The sequence below is a fragment of the Bidens hawaiensis genome, unplaced genomic scaffold (genome assembly GCF_021521415.1).
Source record: "Bidens hawaiensis isolate Kalapana, Puna unplaced genomic scaffold, B.hawaiensis_p1.1 tig00052213_1, whole genome shotgun sequence".
In the NCBI taxonomy this organism is placed as follows: Eukaryota; Viridiplantae; Streptophyta; class Magnoliopsida; order Asterales; family Asteraceae; genus Bidens; species Bidens hawaiensis.
In genome coordinates, this window is record NW_027499372.1 from 28827 (window position 1) to 45422 (window position 16596).

At 34.1% G+C, this 16596-nt stretch overlaps 1 protein-coding gene and 1 pseudogene across 2 annotated transcripts; both read left to right on the plus strand.

Annotated features, from left to right (window-relative positions):
- Nucleotides 1–356: 356 nt before the first annotated feature.
- Nucleotides 357–4190, plus strand: LOC143599446 (uncharacterized; annotated as a pseudogene). Its single transcript, XR_013147290.1, has 7 exons — nt 357–494; nt 791–833; nt 2050–2156; nt 2259–2354; nt 2756–2945; nt 3053–3122; nt 3773–4190. The product of XR_013147290.1 is annotated as an uncharacterized LOC143599446 (transcript).
- Nucleotides 4191–10905: 6715 nt separating this feature from the next.
- Nucleotides 10906–15429, plus strand: LOC143599449 (GDP-L-galactose phosphorylase 1-like). Its single transcript, XM_077077403.1, has 7 exons — nt 10906–11068; nt 11913–12016; nt 12117–12176; nt 12276–12518; nt 12614–12799; nt 13775–14023; nt 14909–15429. The coding sequence occupies exons 1-7, from the start codon at nt 10939–10941 to the stop codon at nt 15257–15259; spliced, it is 1323 nt and encodes a 440-aa protein (XP_076933518.1). The 5' UTR covers nt 10906–10938; the 3' UTR covers nt 15260–15429.
- The last annotated feature ends 1167 nt before the right edge of the window (nt 15430–16596 follow it).

A 16596-nucleotide genomic window follows, 5' to 3' on the forward strand; every position in this document is an offset into this window, starting at 1 on the left:
GATTTCAGTAAACAAACAAATGGTTGAAAAGAAAAAGGAACCTAATGCAGTTTGACCAAAATCTTAATGAATTGAACACGGTTTTTAGCAACAGTTCCCACTTCCGGTCTTTAGCCAATACAAATCGTATTCGTGTTTTTTCCATTATCTTTCTTTCAAAGATTCCTGTCTTATGTTTGCTTTAGTTTTCCGTAGTTTCTTTGTGTTGCGACAGCTGTTGTGAATCTTTTATGCTAATATTGAAAAAATCACATAGATTTTTTTGATCTGTAGTCAACAAAAGTTTTATCATCATCGCCTTGACGCATGGCGTTTTTTGTATTTTGTTTTCGAGTATATAGTTTGCATAATTCGTTTTGTCATCATTAACGATGCAACTGGCGTCAACTATTGCATACTTGCAGGAAATTGTTTCAATATACCCCTTTCTGTCACCACCCAATTTGACACCAGCTCAATCAAACATAGTTTGCAATGCACTTGCTCTTCTTCAGGTGAACCTTCTGAAATCACTTTAAACAGTTGTATTGCATATTTGCATTTAAGACTTTTATATCTTGATCGTCTTGATTGTATGATAAATGCTATAGATGTGTCATATTGTTCTTGTATGTTGGTTTAAGTCGTCTATTGCATGAAGATTTTCTGTCACCAATCACCATTCAGCAATCCAAATAGCCAATTATAATTATACTGATTTGATGAGTCATACCTAGTTATAACTTAGGTAATTGACATTTCGGTCTGATCATAGACTAATGCATAAGTTCTTTTCTTTTTTTTTACGCAGTGTGTAGCTTCTCATCCAGATACACGAATGCTGTTTTTGAATGGTAACTTCTAAATCTTTATACTTTGTGTATCGAATTTGAGTGTCAATGTTTAAATCACTAAAATTAGGACTTTATGAGGACAGTGTCCGCCTTTCCGGCACAATTGTTTCAAAACAGAAAAGAAAGGAAGATCACACAGAGGTTATTTTTTCGAAGCGACTGCTCCAGACTCTTTGTTATTATTGATAAACCAAAAATATTGCACACTATTTACAAAACCCTATGACCCCTCTTTTGAATAAGTTAGTATTAATGACCAAGTATCTTAATTCTTTGGAACCTATTTTTTTATTTTAATTCCTTGCCATATACTGGATACCACCAAACTGAAAGACACCGTGGCAAAAGCTAATAATAATATACCTAAACATATAAAAACTAAACAAACTCCAAACTGGACCGACCCAACATTGACGACTTTTGACCCATGAATACAAAGATGATTGGAACCATCGTTCAACACCCTGATCATGGTTTGTGGACAAATATGTCTCGGATCAATGTTTGGGTTTGTCCAATTTGGAGTCGGTTTAGCTTTTAATTGTGAATTTATTATTATCAGTTTCTGGTATGGTGTCGTTTAGCTGGTATTATTAAGTATATTACAAGGATTAAAACAAGAAAACTTGTCATTAATTTATTGGTTTATAACAAGTAGGAGTTTAGGGTTTTTAATTGGCATCCAATACTTTTGGCATATCAGTAATAGTAAAGAGTCGGGAATAATTTCTCCCAAGAAAACCTCTGTGCGATCTTTCATTTTTGTTTTATATTTAGTGTGCCAACAATGTTGAGAAATGAGAAGAATACATATATGCAAGCATAATAGAGTGCAATATTTTTCAGTTTCTTGTTTTGTATTTAACTATTTAAGACGTTATATTGCTATCACCTAATTTAGTCATAATTAGAATTAGATACAAATTAATCATTTACTATTTTATTGCTAATCAAACTATTTGTATCCTTTCTTGTTTCATATCTTTATGACCCGATAAAAAGAACAATACCAATTGCAAGTGAAAATAGTATCATATTGACATTTGAAAGTTGGCTTTAGTTTTCTTTCTTTTATATAAAAGATGAGTACCTCCTTGTGTTACTCCCACTGACAGAATAGTAACTTAAACGACTTCTAGTTTACTGTTATTTTTTGTTTGCCCTGTGAAAAACAAATTATATAAGATTTCGAACATTTACGAAAACTTGTTTGCAGCTCATATTCCTTTATATTTATACCCTTTTCTCAACACAACAAGCAAATCAAGGCCATTTGAATATCTGAGGCTTACTAGCTTAGGTGTCATCGGTGCCCTTGTGAAGGTAGTTTATCTCTTTTACTATGTTTTCATGTCAACATGTTTTTTTTGTTTTTTTCCCTTGTTGATGTGTTTTAACTTGAAATCTTGTTGTTTTATTTACCAGGTTGATGACACGGAAGTTATCAGTTTTCTGCTTTCAACAGAAATAATCCCTCTGTGCTTACGCACAATGGAAATGGGCAGTGAGTTGTCAAAAACAGTTGAGTTTTAGCTTTTACTTTCTTTATACCAATATTGAGTTTTAGCTTTTACCATAAGTGGCAAGATGGGTTGGCGGGTTGGGCAAACAGATTCGGGTTGAAAGAAGTTTTTTCTTACATGGGCTGTTTCACAAAACTTTTTGTCCATATTTTCATAAATTACTAGTGTGTTAATTATGATTACATAAACAAGATCTTACAATAACAATCTAAATATCTAACCAAACTTAATCTTTCTGCACCTTTCAACCCGTTTGATTGATTTAACACATTACACTTTTAGCTAAAATGTTGTTGTAAACACGACCCAAAGGCCAAACGACCCATTTTATAAGCAAACGGGTTGAAATTGCTACTTCTGTGGTTTCTAGAAGTCTGATCAAAGCTTTGATTTTTCTAGGTAGCCACATTTATAGTTCAAAAGATCTTGTTGGACGACGTTGGGTTGGACTACATTTGCACAACCGCAGAACGGTTCTTTGCAGTGGTAGGGTTTTGGGGAATATGGTGGCTGCACTTGCTGAACAACCGTCTTCACGGCTTTTGAAACACATTATCCGATGCTACCTTTGTTTGTCTGATAATCCTAGGTTTGCTGATTTTTGATACTATTACTACTACCTATGAAAAAACCATCTAGTTTTGCACGCGGTTATATATTTATATGATATAAACTTCAAACTTTTGATTGTTACAGGGCGTGTGATGCTTTGAGGAGTTGTCTTCCCGAGATGCTACGAGATGCTACCTTCAGCGGTTGTCTTCGTGTAAGCTTTATGCATTAGTTACATGTGGCAAAAATGGGGCAGGGTCGGGTGGTCCGTAAAATACAACCTGCATTCGCCTGTTTTATTTATATCTAATTTTCTGCTTTTAACTTGTTATCAATAAAATACAACCTGAATTCACACGTTTTCGTATTAAGTGTTTAAAATTGCCAACTTTTATTAATATAACAATTTAGTTTTTATTTAAAAGAACGATTTATGAGGTTTTAAGCATTAAATACACTTCAGTTGACTTTTGACATGCCCGCTTTGACCTATTTTAAACTGATTTTCTACTTTTGACTTGTTAATTATTAACAGTTTCTGTTGTCAGTAGAGAATATAGTGTGCGCTATAGCGTGCTTTGTTCCGACGGGCTTTATGGCTGCGACTCAATAGCGATATTCAGTTTCTTTTTCTTTTTAAGTATATAAATAGGGGTTTTAGGCACGCTATAGCGTGCTTTGTTCCAACGGGCTTTATGATATAAACTATGTTTTTTTTATTAACCGATTTCATAATGATTATAATTGCACATCTAATAAATTAAGGGTTTATTTTTTTATTTTTATTTTCCAAAAAAGCTATTTTAGGGGCTGTAAACATTGAATAAAATTTGGGTTACTAATTTATTTGGTTTAATATAATAGGAGGACCCCACAACAAGAAAGTGGCTTCAACAGCTGGTCCATAACGTTCAAGGACCTCGGGTTGCTCTTCAGGGAGCTGGAGCATTTGACCACTTGATGGTCAACTGAATATGGAGTTCCACAAACGGTTTAACTAAAAGAATTTCGGTAATTTACAACTGCTTTTATTTTTATTAGTAGAGACTCGGGACTGTTTCTAAAGGTGTCGGTAAGTCGGTTATGTGTTAACTTGTTTATATTCTAGCTAGTTCGTTTCGGGCCTATTAAGTTGGTGAAGGATGTGTTCTGCAGTCTGTGTTATGTGTATATGAAACAAATCACTCGAATCGCAATGCTTTTATTTCCAAATTTAGATGTTTGTTGCGGTTTAGTTTGTGATCGGTTCAAGAACCTTTAAACCAATATTAAAGTTTAATGAAATGATTAAATTTGATGATACACGAATAAGGCCTTGTTCATGTTTATTTGTTAAGAAAATAATGTGTTCATGAACGGTTCACGGAAAATTACCAAATAAGATTTTATATCCGTGTTCATTCATTAAGGAAATGAATGTGTTCACGAACACAAATATAATTGGCATAGCCTAAAGACTGAGACCGATGTATTTATTAATGTGAATAATGAAACGATGTAAACGAATCGAACGAAAACAAACAAGGGTGTGTTCTTGTTCGTTCATTTAACTTTAAACGAAAACGAACACTTACACTTAATTGAACAGATATTTATGTTCATGTTCGTTGATTTAAAAAATGAACATTTGTGTTTGTTTAAAATCTAAATGGACATAACTGAACAAAGATAGATGAACATAAATGAACAAAAAAAACACAAATGAAAAGTCGAAAAAACTTAAATGGATACAAATTAACAAACATAAAACCTTTAAGTAGATGACTTATCTAGATAATATTTAGTTATTTTTATTAATACATAAACGGACATAAATAACCTGACAAAAACGGACGTTCATGAACATGAATGAACGAACGGAACACGTGTTCATGTTCGTTCGTTTATTAATTAAACGGACACAATTTTTTGTTCATGTTTGTTCGTTTATTAAATAAACGAACATAAATGAACTTCCCGTCAAATAGTTCACGAACAGTTCACCAAACGTTTGGTTTGTTTACAGGCCTAATCGTGATTGATACCCCTTATTGAATTCTTTTATCATTTCGACATGGCCAAAGCCTCCAACATATTCCTAACAAGAGGGTTATGATTACAATGCAAATTGAAAAAATAAAATAAAGAATAAAGAATGCTATCGTTAAAAATTGTTTCATACAAAGTGACCCAAAAAAAAACAAGCCTTGACAACTGACACGTTTTTAGACCATTTGTTTTATACTTTGTTTCATAGTGTCTGAGCCGAGCCTGACAGACTGTGGAGTTAATTAGTCGTGTCTAACATGTCATGAATAGTTTTGTTATCCAAAAAGGGCTAGCGACACACCTTATTGTTCGTTTGTCTTTGATTTCGATGTATACACTGCTTTTTAATAAAAGAGTAACCTGCGGTTTTCGTTCTTATGGTTTGTCCAAATTTGCGATTTTAGTTCAATAGTTTCAAATTTTTTATTTGTGTTTATGTGGTTTCATTTCACTTGCAATTAAACCCGAATTCATTAACCCCGTTAAGTGTGGTCGTTAAACCATCAACTTGCCCTCACGTGAGGTGCAGTTTTGTCCTTTTTCTCCTCAAATAAACCCTCAGTCCTAATTCGCAAGACCCCTCACGTGAGGGCCTGTGGTGTATTTGGGGAGGGGGGGGACAAAACGGCCTCTCACGTGAAGGGTACGATGATGGGTTTAACGACCAGACTTAACGGGACTAGTGAATTCAGGTTTAATTACAAGTGAAATGAAACCACATGGACGAAAATCACAAATTTAAAACTATTAAACTAAAACCGCATATTTAAATAAACCATAATGACAAAAACCGTAGTTCACTGAAATAAAAATTAAAACGAAAAAAAAAAAAGGGTCAAACACTCAAACATGGATACCAAAGTAACCAAACCGCCCAACCGAACATATCAAAATGGGATTGTTCTATGGACCGGACCAATCATGTAATGGTGGGCCAACCTTTTTCCCAATTCTCTGCCAGCAGTCCGGACTAGAACATGTGAACAACCTTATTTGGGACATTAATAATAACATATAACTTTGATTATTATTTTATATGAATATATATTTGGTCAGTAGAATCCGAAAATATCAACATATGCTAAGTTATAAGATATAGGCTTAGATGTGCTTGATTTTTAAAATTATAATATTTAGCTTCATATAAAACCTACGTGTTACAACAAGGACGCGACAAAACTCAGTCGCTATCAGTATCGGTTCGGTTCTTTTGTATATGTAGAGTGAAAGAAAGTTACCCACTCGTAGCGGTTGCGATGAGTTGGGTCTTCAGTTTGTATGGAACCGGTACCATATAAAAAACTTGGGTTATCGTGTTAAAAACTTGTTAGGCTGTTCGTGTAACTTAATGAAACTTGTGTGTTATTATATAAAAAGGTTAAGGGGATAAGTATGTAATTAACTGAACCTCTGAGTTATAATATTAGTTATGTATTAAATTTAAAACACTAGTTGTAAGCTTGTAATACATAATACAATATGAAGATAACAATACACTTGGGGTATTTGGTTGAGCATTTTAGGCTTAAAATGAGTCAAAGTTATGCTACAAAGGGGACAAAAACGAAAAAGATGAGAATGATTTTTAGGTAAAAAGAAATAATAAAAAAATTAAGAAAAATAAGCCGTAACTCAAAATATAATAAAAAATATAAAAACATAAAAAATTTTCCACCGTTTTCCTCATTCTAAAAAAAACTCGAAATAAACAATTGTTTAGGAAAAAACATCATTGTGTCTTTCTATTTATCATTGTGTTTTGTGTTTATATTCGTCAACGATTGTCTTTTTTCCTTAACAATGTCTCTCTTTTTTCTTGATATTGTGTTATATTACTTAACAACGTGTTATACTTTGTTCCGCATTGTGTTTAATTTTGCAACATATTGTGTCTTTTTTTATTTATCATTGTGTTGCTTGTTCATTTTCGGCATTGTGTCTTTTTTCTCTATATAGTGTCTTTTATCGTTTTTTAGAACGAGAATGACGGGGGAAACATTTTGGTACTTTAATTTTTTTTCGTTTTTTATTTACATTTTTAGTTATGATTAATTGTTTTTTTTTTGAATTTTATGTTAAGAGGTTTTTTTTTTGCCACAAATCTTTTTCACACTTCTCATTTCGTCCCCCTTTGTATTTTAACTTAAGCTTACCAAACAACTTTTACTTTTCAAAAATCAAATAAGCATTTTTTAAAAGTTCACACAAACACCACTTTAGCTTTCCATTTATATATAGTCATATATTACGTGTCCTAATATCTATCATATATTTATGGGCAACAAAACATTCAAAGTACAAAAAATCCATGTCCATAAGTTATTGCTATGGACCATAAATCCATAACCATAAAATAAGCGAAACAAATATTTAAAATTTATAAATTTGGCCTCATAAATACTTGAAATTTTCGTGTATTCCAAAACACATTAAAAAGTTTTGGTTTATATTTTGGATTTGTGGGACAGATTTCATATTCAGAAAAGTGAAATAAATTGCATGACATTTTTGGCATGATATTGTGTGGTGCACAATAGAATATGCATAGAATATAATTTAAATATTGGTCCACATACAAATGTATCAAGACAATTTAAAAGGGTGTGACTTGTGAGGGTCCAATGGTCCAACACAAGGATGAAAATAAAATATGTGGGCTATGGTTCTACATATAACTAGGTCACATGTTTACCCGCATCCGAACCCGAAGAGCCACCATAATCTTACCGATGAACCTGTAGCCACGTCACACCGCATTTTATTTTAAACTAGATTTTCACCCGGCAATTGATAAAACCTCAACGTTGAATTCTAGGTGTTGGAAAAACTCGAGCGTTCGCGAATTCAATTAGTATCGTTTACGTTCTTTACGGTATAGACTCCATTGGTCAAACCTTAGCGTCCAAAAATATATATATTCGTCAAATTAACATATAAAAAAAATAAATTATTTAAAAAGAAGTTTATTTGGTCAGTAAACCCGGACATTGAGGCGGTAACTGGACACGAATTTGGACAGTTTCGGCTATGTTCGTTACGGTAGCAGAGCTAAAAAGGGAAACAAAATATATAAAAAATGAGTAGACTAGTGGGGTGGTGTCGGTCGGTAAACTCGAGCATTGATAAAACCGAGAGTTATCGGTATCGGACGTTGAGACATTAAGTCTATATAAATTGGGTCAGTTTTCTTCGCATTTGTGTGGTGATTACAGTTTTAAGTTTAAAATATACATGTATGAAGCTTCCCTCCAGTCTCCATATATGAGAGCAACTTTTCAATTGGATGTGCCCAATTGCCCATCTCTATTAATTAAACTTCAAGAAATTATGAAGTATTATAGGCCACATCTTTATTTGAAGAATAAAAAATACAAGAGTATGGAATTTACTAGATAGGTAGATATCCAATTTATCTATTTTAATAAATTAAAATATTTAATAAAAACATATGTATGTTAATATAATAAAAATATATTTATCCATTTTAATCAAATAACTTTTTCTTATAAACAGTCAACAAACATAGAATATGGGTAGTTATATTTATATCTTTAATGAAATATAATCTATATTTTTTTATTAATCGACTTATATATAATTTTGAGTGACGTAGAAGCTGTAAAATTCAATAAACGATATTTATATGTTTAAGATGATAAAGCAAAAAAGAAATTATGAATAGTAATTTTATTCTCACATATTCATTAAACCTTTGATGGATTCATAGAGTTTTCATCCATAATTTGAAACTCTAATACAAAAACGTGTTTCATTAATGCTATTTTATATATGATGTTTATTATTGTTTTTTTATAATGAAATATCTTATCATATTTTGTTAAAATTCGTTATTTTATTAAAAAAAAATTAATTACAACTTAGTCTAACATATTTAATAATAAAAATTGAATATGAATGTGATATATATCTCTTGTAAGTTATAAATATACTTAAAAACACACGGAAAATAATTTATAAAACGTGACAAAGTTAAATATGAATAAGAAGACAATACTAAGGTGGTTAATATAGAACCAAATTTCAAAAATATGCTAGAACTTCATAACACTTGTATAAAATCTATGAAGATAATTTTATAACTAAAACCCAGCTATATGGGGTAAGTTAATGACAAAATGTGACTTCATATGCTCGTTATCACAAATAGTTTTTGGTAGTTCAAGCTCACCATCTTGCGTTTCGAGAAAAACTCGTTACCCAAAGTCCCACTATAGTAAAACCCGGTTATGATTGGATTCAAACTTGAGACCAAACAAGCCTTCATCCCAAATCTTCATTTCTCCTCTAATATTATTATATTTGCTTTATTTTTTCTTTGAACGGCATAAAATCTCACGTGTAAACCTATCTTTTTGGGACTATGTCCAAGGTCGACTGCCGTAAGACCGTACCCTCCTAATGCACGGGAACCAAATGAAATCCGTATACCCTCACCTCTGTCAGGTTTGAACCCAAGATTAAAGCCCTGATTTAACCTTTCACCCATATATCCTTCAAATTTGTCCAAATAGGAATTGTCTCTGTCTTCACTTACAGAAAACCTATCTCTTACCACTAACCAAATTTTTAGTACTATTGTATAAAACTATATTTTTAGGCATAGATTATTCCCACACCATATATGTTATCTGAACACTATATATGCGCCTATACGACTCGTATAGTTGCAAAATTTTGTCATTCTGTGTTGGAGAGTGTCAGGTGTTTGAAACTTATACGGCTCGTATAGGGGCTATACAACCCGTATAGACTGAAAAAGCTATCATTCGTACATGATTAGTTAGTCATGTGAGGACTATACGACTCGTATAGCCCAGGGCCGTCTCCGAGAATTTATATACCTCGGCCGAGCCAAAATAAAAAGGTCCGTAGGCCTTAATGAATAAGTTTTATTTGCTAATTATCGACCAATTTATTATAAGCAGAAACCATTCTGAGCATGTAATTATATCATAAACCATTGCAAATAACCTTATTTTAACACAAAAAAACATATATATGTATTATGTATAAAAAAGTTTGTGCCCCCGAAACTTATGTGCCCCGACCGATGGTACGGTTCACACACCCTCCAAGCCTCCCTGGCATAGCCCATACAAACTGTATAGAATTGTTAACACACCGTAAATAACTAACGATCCCTTTTGCTTTAACTAAAAACCAATTCAAAAATCGTTATACATATATCTCCGAAAACGACGTATACACATTGTTAGCGTGTTCGTTTTCCATCCTTAGCAACCAATTTGCAAAACAATTCACACCCAAATCACTCAACACCACTCATATTAATCCCATCGTCACGGCCATTCCTCAACCATTCATTCATTCACCTCCTAATTTCATATATAACCATCACCCTGTTCATTCAAATTCATTTCTCATTTCTCATTTCTAAATACATCTTACATTACATTGCACGTTGTTTGTTTGTTTCGGGTAAAACCCTATATATAGACATCACGTCTATATATATATATATATATATATTTGTTGTAACATTCGTTAATTTTCAAACCCGAAAACTCAGCTCCTGTAGGTGCTATATTTTGTAACATTCGTCAATTTTCAAACCCGAAATATAAGTACCACCACCATATATTTCAAATTAATCTTACATTACATTGCACGTAGTTTGTTTGGGGTAAAACCCTTGTCTAACAAGTTGTAGACATCACGGCTATACACAGAGCACCGTTCGTACATGTCCGTGGCAAGGATACTGGCGTTGCTGCTATAACAACAACATTAATTGAAGGCAACCCTTGTACGCACGGCGGACGTGGAGCTTTGCCGTCTGAAGGCGGGTGTCCATCTGATCTCCTTTTTCTTGCTGGTGGTGGTTGTCGTTGTTTTCCTTTCCTTCTCGTTGTAGCTTAGGTGGTTTTAGATTATTATTATATATATATATATATATAGAGAGAGAGAGAGAGAGAGAGAGAGAATATTTTGGTAGTGTTGTGATTTGTGAGTGAGTTAAAATGATGTTGAGAATCAAAAGGGTTCCGACCGTTGTTTCGAATTACCAGAAGGAAGAGGCGGAGGAAGGCGGCGGTGGTGGTGTTGCGGTTGGGTGTGGGCGGAATTGTATGAGAGAGTGTTGCCTACCAGGTGTTTATTAAAATGCCTCACCTTTTATTTTCAGTTTTTTTTTTTTTTTTTTTTCCTAGGGGTGTGCACGGTTGGGTTAGGTTATTAGGTTTAACTGAAACCAAAGTTATCGGGTTAATCTAGTTTACGAACCAATCGGTTTTTGGTCATTCGTTCGGTTTGGTTATAGATATATGGTTAACTGTAAACAAACAGAAAAATCGGTTTTTCAAAAAAATCAGAAGGTTAACTATCGGTTATTGATTCGGCTTGGTTTTATCGGTTATAGGTATATGGTTAACCGAACCAAACCGAAAAATGAATTTTCCAAAAAATCTAAAAGTTAACTGTTGGGTAAAGATATATGTTTAATCGAAACCGAACTGAAAAATGAATTTTCCAAAAAAAAAAAAAAAAATTAAGTGTTGGTTATAGATATATGTTTAACCGAAACCGAACTGAAAAATGAATTTTCCAAAAAAGTATAAAGTAACTGTTGGTTATAGATATATGTTTTACCAAAACCGAACTTAAAAATGAATTTTCCAAAAAATAAAAAAAAATTAACTGTTGATTATTGCTTTGGTTTGGTTATTTTCGGTTATAAATATATGTTTAACCGAAAAATCGATTTTCCACAAAATCAAAAAATTAACTGTCGGTTATTGCTTCGGTCTGGTTATTTCGGTTATCGATATATAGCTAACCAAAAAACCAGTTTTTTGAAAAAGGAAAAAATTAACCATCAGTTATATTTCTTCGGTTTGGTTTCAGTTGGTTAATATTTATGCTCAACCCTAAATATGCATTTTGATGTGAATTGCTTATTGGTCTTGATGTGGTTTGTTTAATTGTTTTGATACAGGTGCAAAGCTACCTTTGTATGCTTTCCAAAAATATGACAAGGTTGAATCCAGTGACAAAAAGGATCCGCCTTTCGCTTTCTTGGATTCTCTTCTCCTTGGAGAGGTAATATATTATTATTCAAAACCACCTCGTGTTTTAATAACTAGATTATTCGACTATCGCGTTAAGCTAATAATATTGTTTCTTTCTTTTGTATTTAAAGTGGGAGGATCGCGCCGAGAGGGGTTTGTTTCGCTATGATGTTACCGCTTGTTCTACTAAGGTATATAACTCATGAATCTTTGATAATAGGATTGAGAAAACAGTCGAACATGCTAAATTTGTTGCATATTAGTTACGTATTAATATGTGAATGAAACAGGTGATTCCAGGAGATTATGGGTTTATCGCTCAGTTAAACGAAGGCCGCCACCTCAAAAAGCGTCCAACTGAGTTTCGAGTGGATAAAGTTCTTCAACCGTTTGATGGGAGCAAGTTCAACTTCACTAAAGTTGGGCAAGAAGAGATTTTGTTTCAGTTTGAAGCAAGCAAAGACGGTGAAGTTGTGTTCTATCCAAACGCTCCTATTGACGTCGAAAGCTCCCCGAGTGTTGTTGCCATTAATGTAAGTCTTCTTGATCATGTTATGCATTACAGTAGAATTGTGTACGCCACATGTTGATGTTATTTGTTGAATAATTGTTTTTTGTAATTTAATAGGTGAGTCCAATTGAATACGGACACGTGCTTTTGATTCCTCGGATTCTCGAGTGTCTGCCTCAAAGAATTGACCATGAAAGTTTGTTGCTTGCGCTTTACATGGCATCAGAAGCCGGGAATCCATACTTCCGTTTGGGTTACAATAGTCTCGGTGCTTTTGCTACTATCAATCATCTTCATTTTCAGGTTCAACTCTATTTTGATATTCGTTCTATATGCTGATTTTAGGGTGAAATAAGTTAAAGTTTGATAATCAGTTTGAGGTTGCTTATTGAGTTATTTCTAACTGATTATTACTTAGCGGATTCAAAATTTCAAGTTTACCTGTAGGATGAAATTAAGCCGAATATATGCTTGAGCCTAGGGGTGTTCAACGAATTTCGAATATTCGAATTTATTAGAATCGAATTATTCAAATTTTGAAATTTTAAAGTTGGATTCGAATTTGAAATAAATTCGAAAAATTCGATTCAATTTGAATTTAGAATAGCTAATTCGAAATTCGATTCGATTCGAAAATGGAGTTCGAACCGAATTTGAATCGATTCGAATTCAGTTAAAAAAATATATATCAATTTCAAAACCACTATAAATTTGAGTTTTTTAACAACAAAAAGTACAAGTCTATAAAATAAATAAATAAATCATTCAAAGTTATCACATCCTAAATATTCAAAATGGTAATGTCTGGTTACATTAATTATTAACCAAAATGATGAACTTTTTATTTTAAATCTCTATAACTCAAAAGATTTATGTACTTTATCTTTTCATAAGTATGTATACATATAATAAAAATAAAATGTATAATTTGAATTCGACTTTCGAATCGAATAATCGAAATTCGAATGACTGAAAATCGAATTCGAACCGTCAAATTCGAATGCGAGTCGAATCGAATTTCGAGTTATTCGAGTCCGATTCGAATACTGAACACCCTAGTTGAGCCATAAGCTGTTTAATAAGCAATCCAAAACACAGTGTTGTAAAATCGGGATTAATCAGTATTTATGTTTTTATATGTTTAATCCCGATTAATCGCTAGTCACTACCACCCCGCTGGCTCACTAGCGTCTAACGAGTTCTACAACACTGCCAAAACGCCCTCTAAATATATTTTATATAGTATCTCAAGAATCAGTTTATATTTCCACATTGCAGGCTTATTATCTTGCTGTCACCTTTCCAATCGAGAAAGCTCCCACTAGAAAGATTACCGACTTCAAAGGCGGGGTTGTTATTTCCGAGATTCTAAAGTACCCTGTTCGAGGCCTCGTTTTCGAAGGTGGATACTCGCTTGAAGATCTATCAATTGCTGTCAGTGACTCCTGCATTTGCCTCCAAGACAACAATATACCTTATAATGTTCTCATTTCGGACTCTGGGACCCGCATGTTTCTTTTACCTCAGGTAGATACACTTGCCATCCACTACTTATTAACGGGTTAATTTTCTTTTCTTAACGATTAAAATGAAAAGGAATTAGCGAAAGTTCAATTTAATCGCATACAACCCTTCTAAGTTCTTGTTCGAAGACATATATGATTATTGTAGTATTTATTAGGGGCTGTGGTTTCAGACACGACATGAAAACAATCAGTTTTAGGTTGACCCTTTTAAAAAACTTAGAATAGTGGGCCCATACGGGTCAACCTAAACACGGCCCCTTTTAGGTTGACCCGTATTTAGGTAAACCGAAAAAGGGGTTGTGTTTAGGTTGACCCGTATAAAAAACGTGTGGGCCCATTAACCAGTTTACGTTACGAATTTTTTTATTTTTTGAATTATTGTCTTTCCATAAACGACTTAAGATTTTTCGGTTATCCTTGAAAAATGATTTGTCACCAAAACTTTTACTTTTTTTCTTTTAATTACTACCAAAGTGTTTGCACGCATTTTTGGGCTAAAAAAAAACTTTCGTAATATTTCAGTTAAGCGATTCGTGATCGGGCTGACACAAATTTATGTTTGTCAGAGCTAGATAAATATATACTCCCTCCGTTCCAAATTTCCAATACTAATATTAATAAACAATATTAATGGACCCACTTTCCAAGGGCATTATTGTCAGATAGTAAGAAAAAAAAGTAATAATTCAATCCAACTTAAACTTTTTGTTTTTCAAACCATGACACTTCTAATGGGACGGAGGGAGTATTTAAAATGGACAAAAGAGTGTTTGTGGGTCATTCCAGCCCGTTTTGACCCATACCCGTTACCCAACAGCCCGACTCTCGCCAACTCTTGTGTGTTTCCAGATTTTCTAATGTTTTATTGTAAATAATTGGCATGCAGTGTTATGCCGAGAAACAAGCTCTAGGAGAAGTAAGTCCCGAGCTTCTAGACACGCAAGTGAACCCTGCAGTTTGGGAGATCAGCGGACACATGGTGTTGAAACGTAAACAAGACTACGACGGTGCCAGCGAGGACAACGCATGGCGTCTTCTTGCTGAGGTGTCACTCTCTGAAGCTCGGTTCCAGGAAGTGCTAGCCATCATCTTTGAAGCCATCTCGTGTGTTGTTACCGAGAATGTGAGCTTGCCTGATGAAGATGAACAAGATGTTGAAGATGTTGATGCGCTTAAGAACGGACCCCACCAGACGGCCATTGTTGCTGGGAAGCAAGAATGCCTGGTTCAGCACTAGGGGTAGTTTAGGTATTTTTCGACGAGTGTTTCGTGTCGTAAAGTTTATGTATAACTCCTTAAATAACAACACATTTCATGTGTTGAATGGAGCTTATGTTATATTTTGTAAAATACTTGTGTGATTGTGCTAAAGATTTGATGTTTTATTCTTTATTTGATTATGTTTTATATCATGGTATATAACAATTGTTGTGTTCCCATGAAAGTCAACGTTGTGGTTTGGCGGGCTTTACTAAAACATCTTCCAACATGCGATAACTTGTTAAAAAGGAAGGTTCTTTTTTAGCCGAATATTTGCAATTGTTGTATGGTTTCGGGTAGAGGTGCACAAAAAGGTCGGGTCCGAACCCGACCCGGTGTACCCAATCCGGAACCGTTCCCTACCCTACCTGGCCCGCGGGTAGGACCAAGTATAGGATTCTCCCCTGAGCCGTACCCGGAACCGGAACCGACCCGAACTGGTGGAACCGGAACCGGAAATACCCGGTCAAAACCCGACCCTACCCTACCCGAAACCCAAAAAAAACCCGGAGGAACCGGTCAAATACCCGACTATACCCAGAACTGGTTCCTACTCGGGCCCGGTTTGACTTCTGTTGACCATACTCGGAACCGGTTCCTACCCGGTTCCAGGTTTAAAAAATACCCGATTTGTGCACGTATAGCTTCGGGTGTGATTTGATAGAACACTTGTTTTTTGGATGTGTTGTCGCGACGGTGGTGTGGAACAAAATTAGCACGTGGTGTAATATTCCTTCGAATTTTGCTTCTTCGATGCACAATATATTCGATATTCATAACCGGGTTCTGGATATTGGAGGCAAAAAGAAAAATGGTGCGCTTGATTATAATGGTTGCTTGCTGGTGTATATGAAAAGCTCTATATAAGTTGATCTTCGAGAACAAGCCAATTAGAATCAGTAAGATTCTCAATGACATTAAGGTTTTAAGTTTTTTGTGAATTAAAAAAGATCGAAGATCTTGGATGTAGATTGGAATAGACGGAAGTGTTTGACTTTGTAACTCGTTTTTTTTTAATATAGCCGGCCCTTGCTAGCTTCTCGGTAGGAGGGGTTTCGGTCATGTTCTAATGAAATTTGCAGTTCAAAATAATAATAATAATAATTGTATACCTCGATTCGATAACATTGTTATAAAAAAGGCCTGTGCGTGTGACAGTCTGCGCAACGAGAAAAGTGTTTCAATGGGTAAGAAGTGACATGACATGATTCGTTGCTATTGCTTATGGAGTTATGGCACACCTAAGGCGAAGATAGAGGAGTAATTGTATTCCAGATTCGGTGACATGGCCAATAAATCTCATGAAGTGTGCGT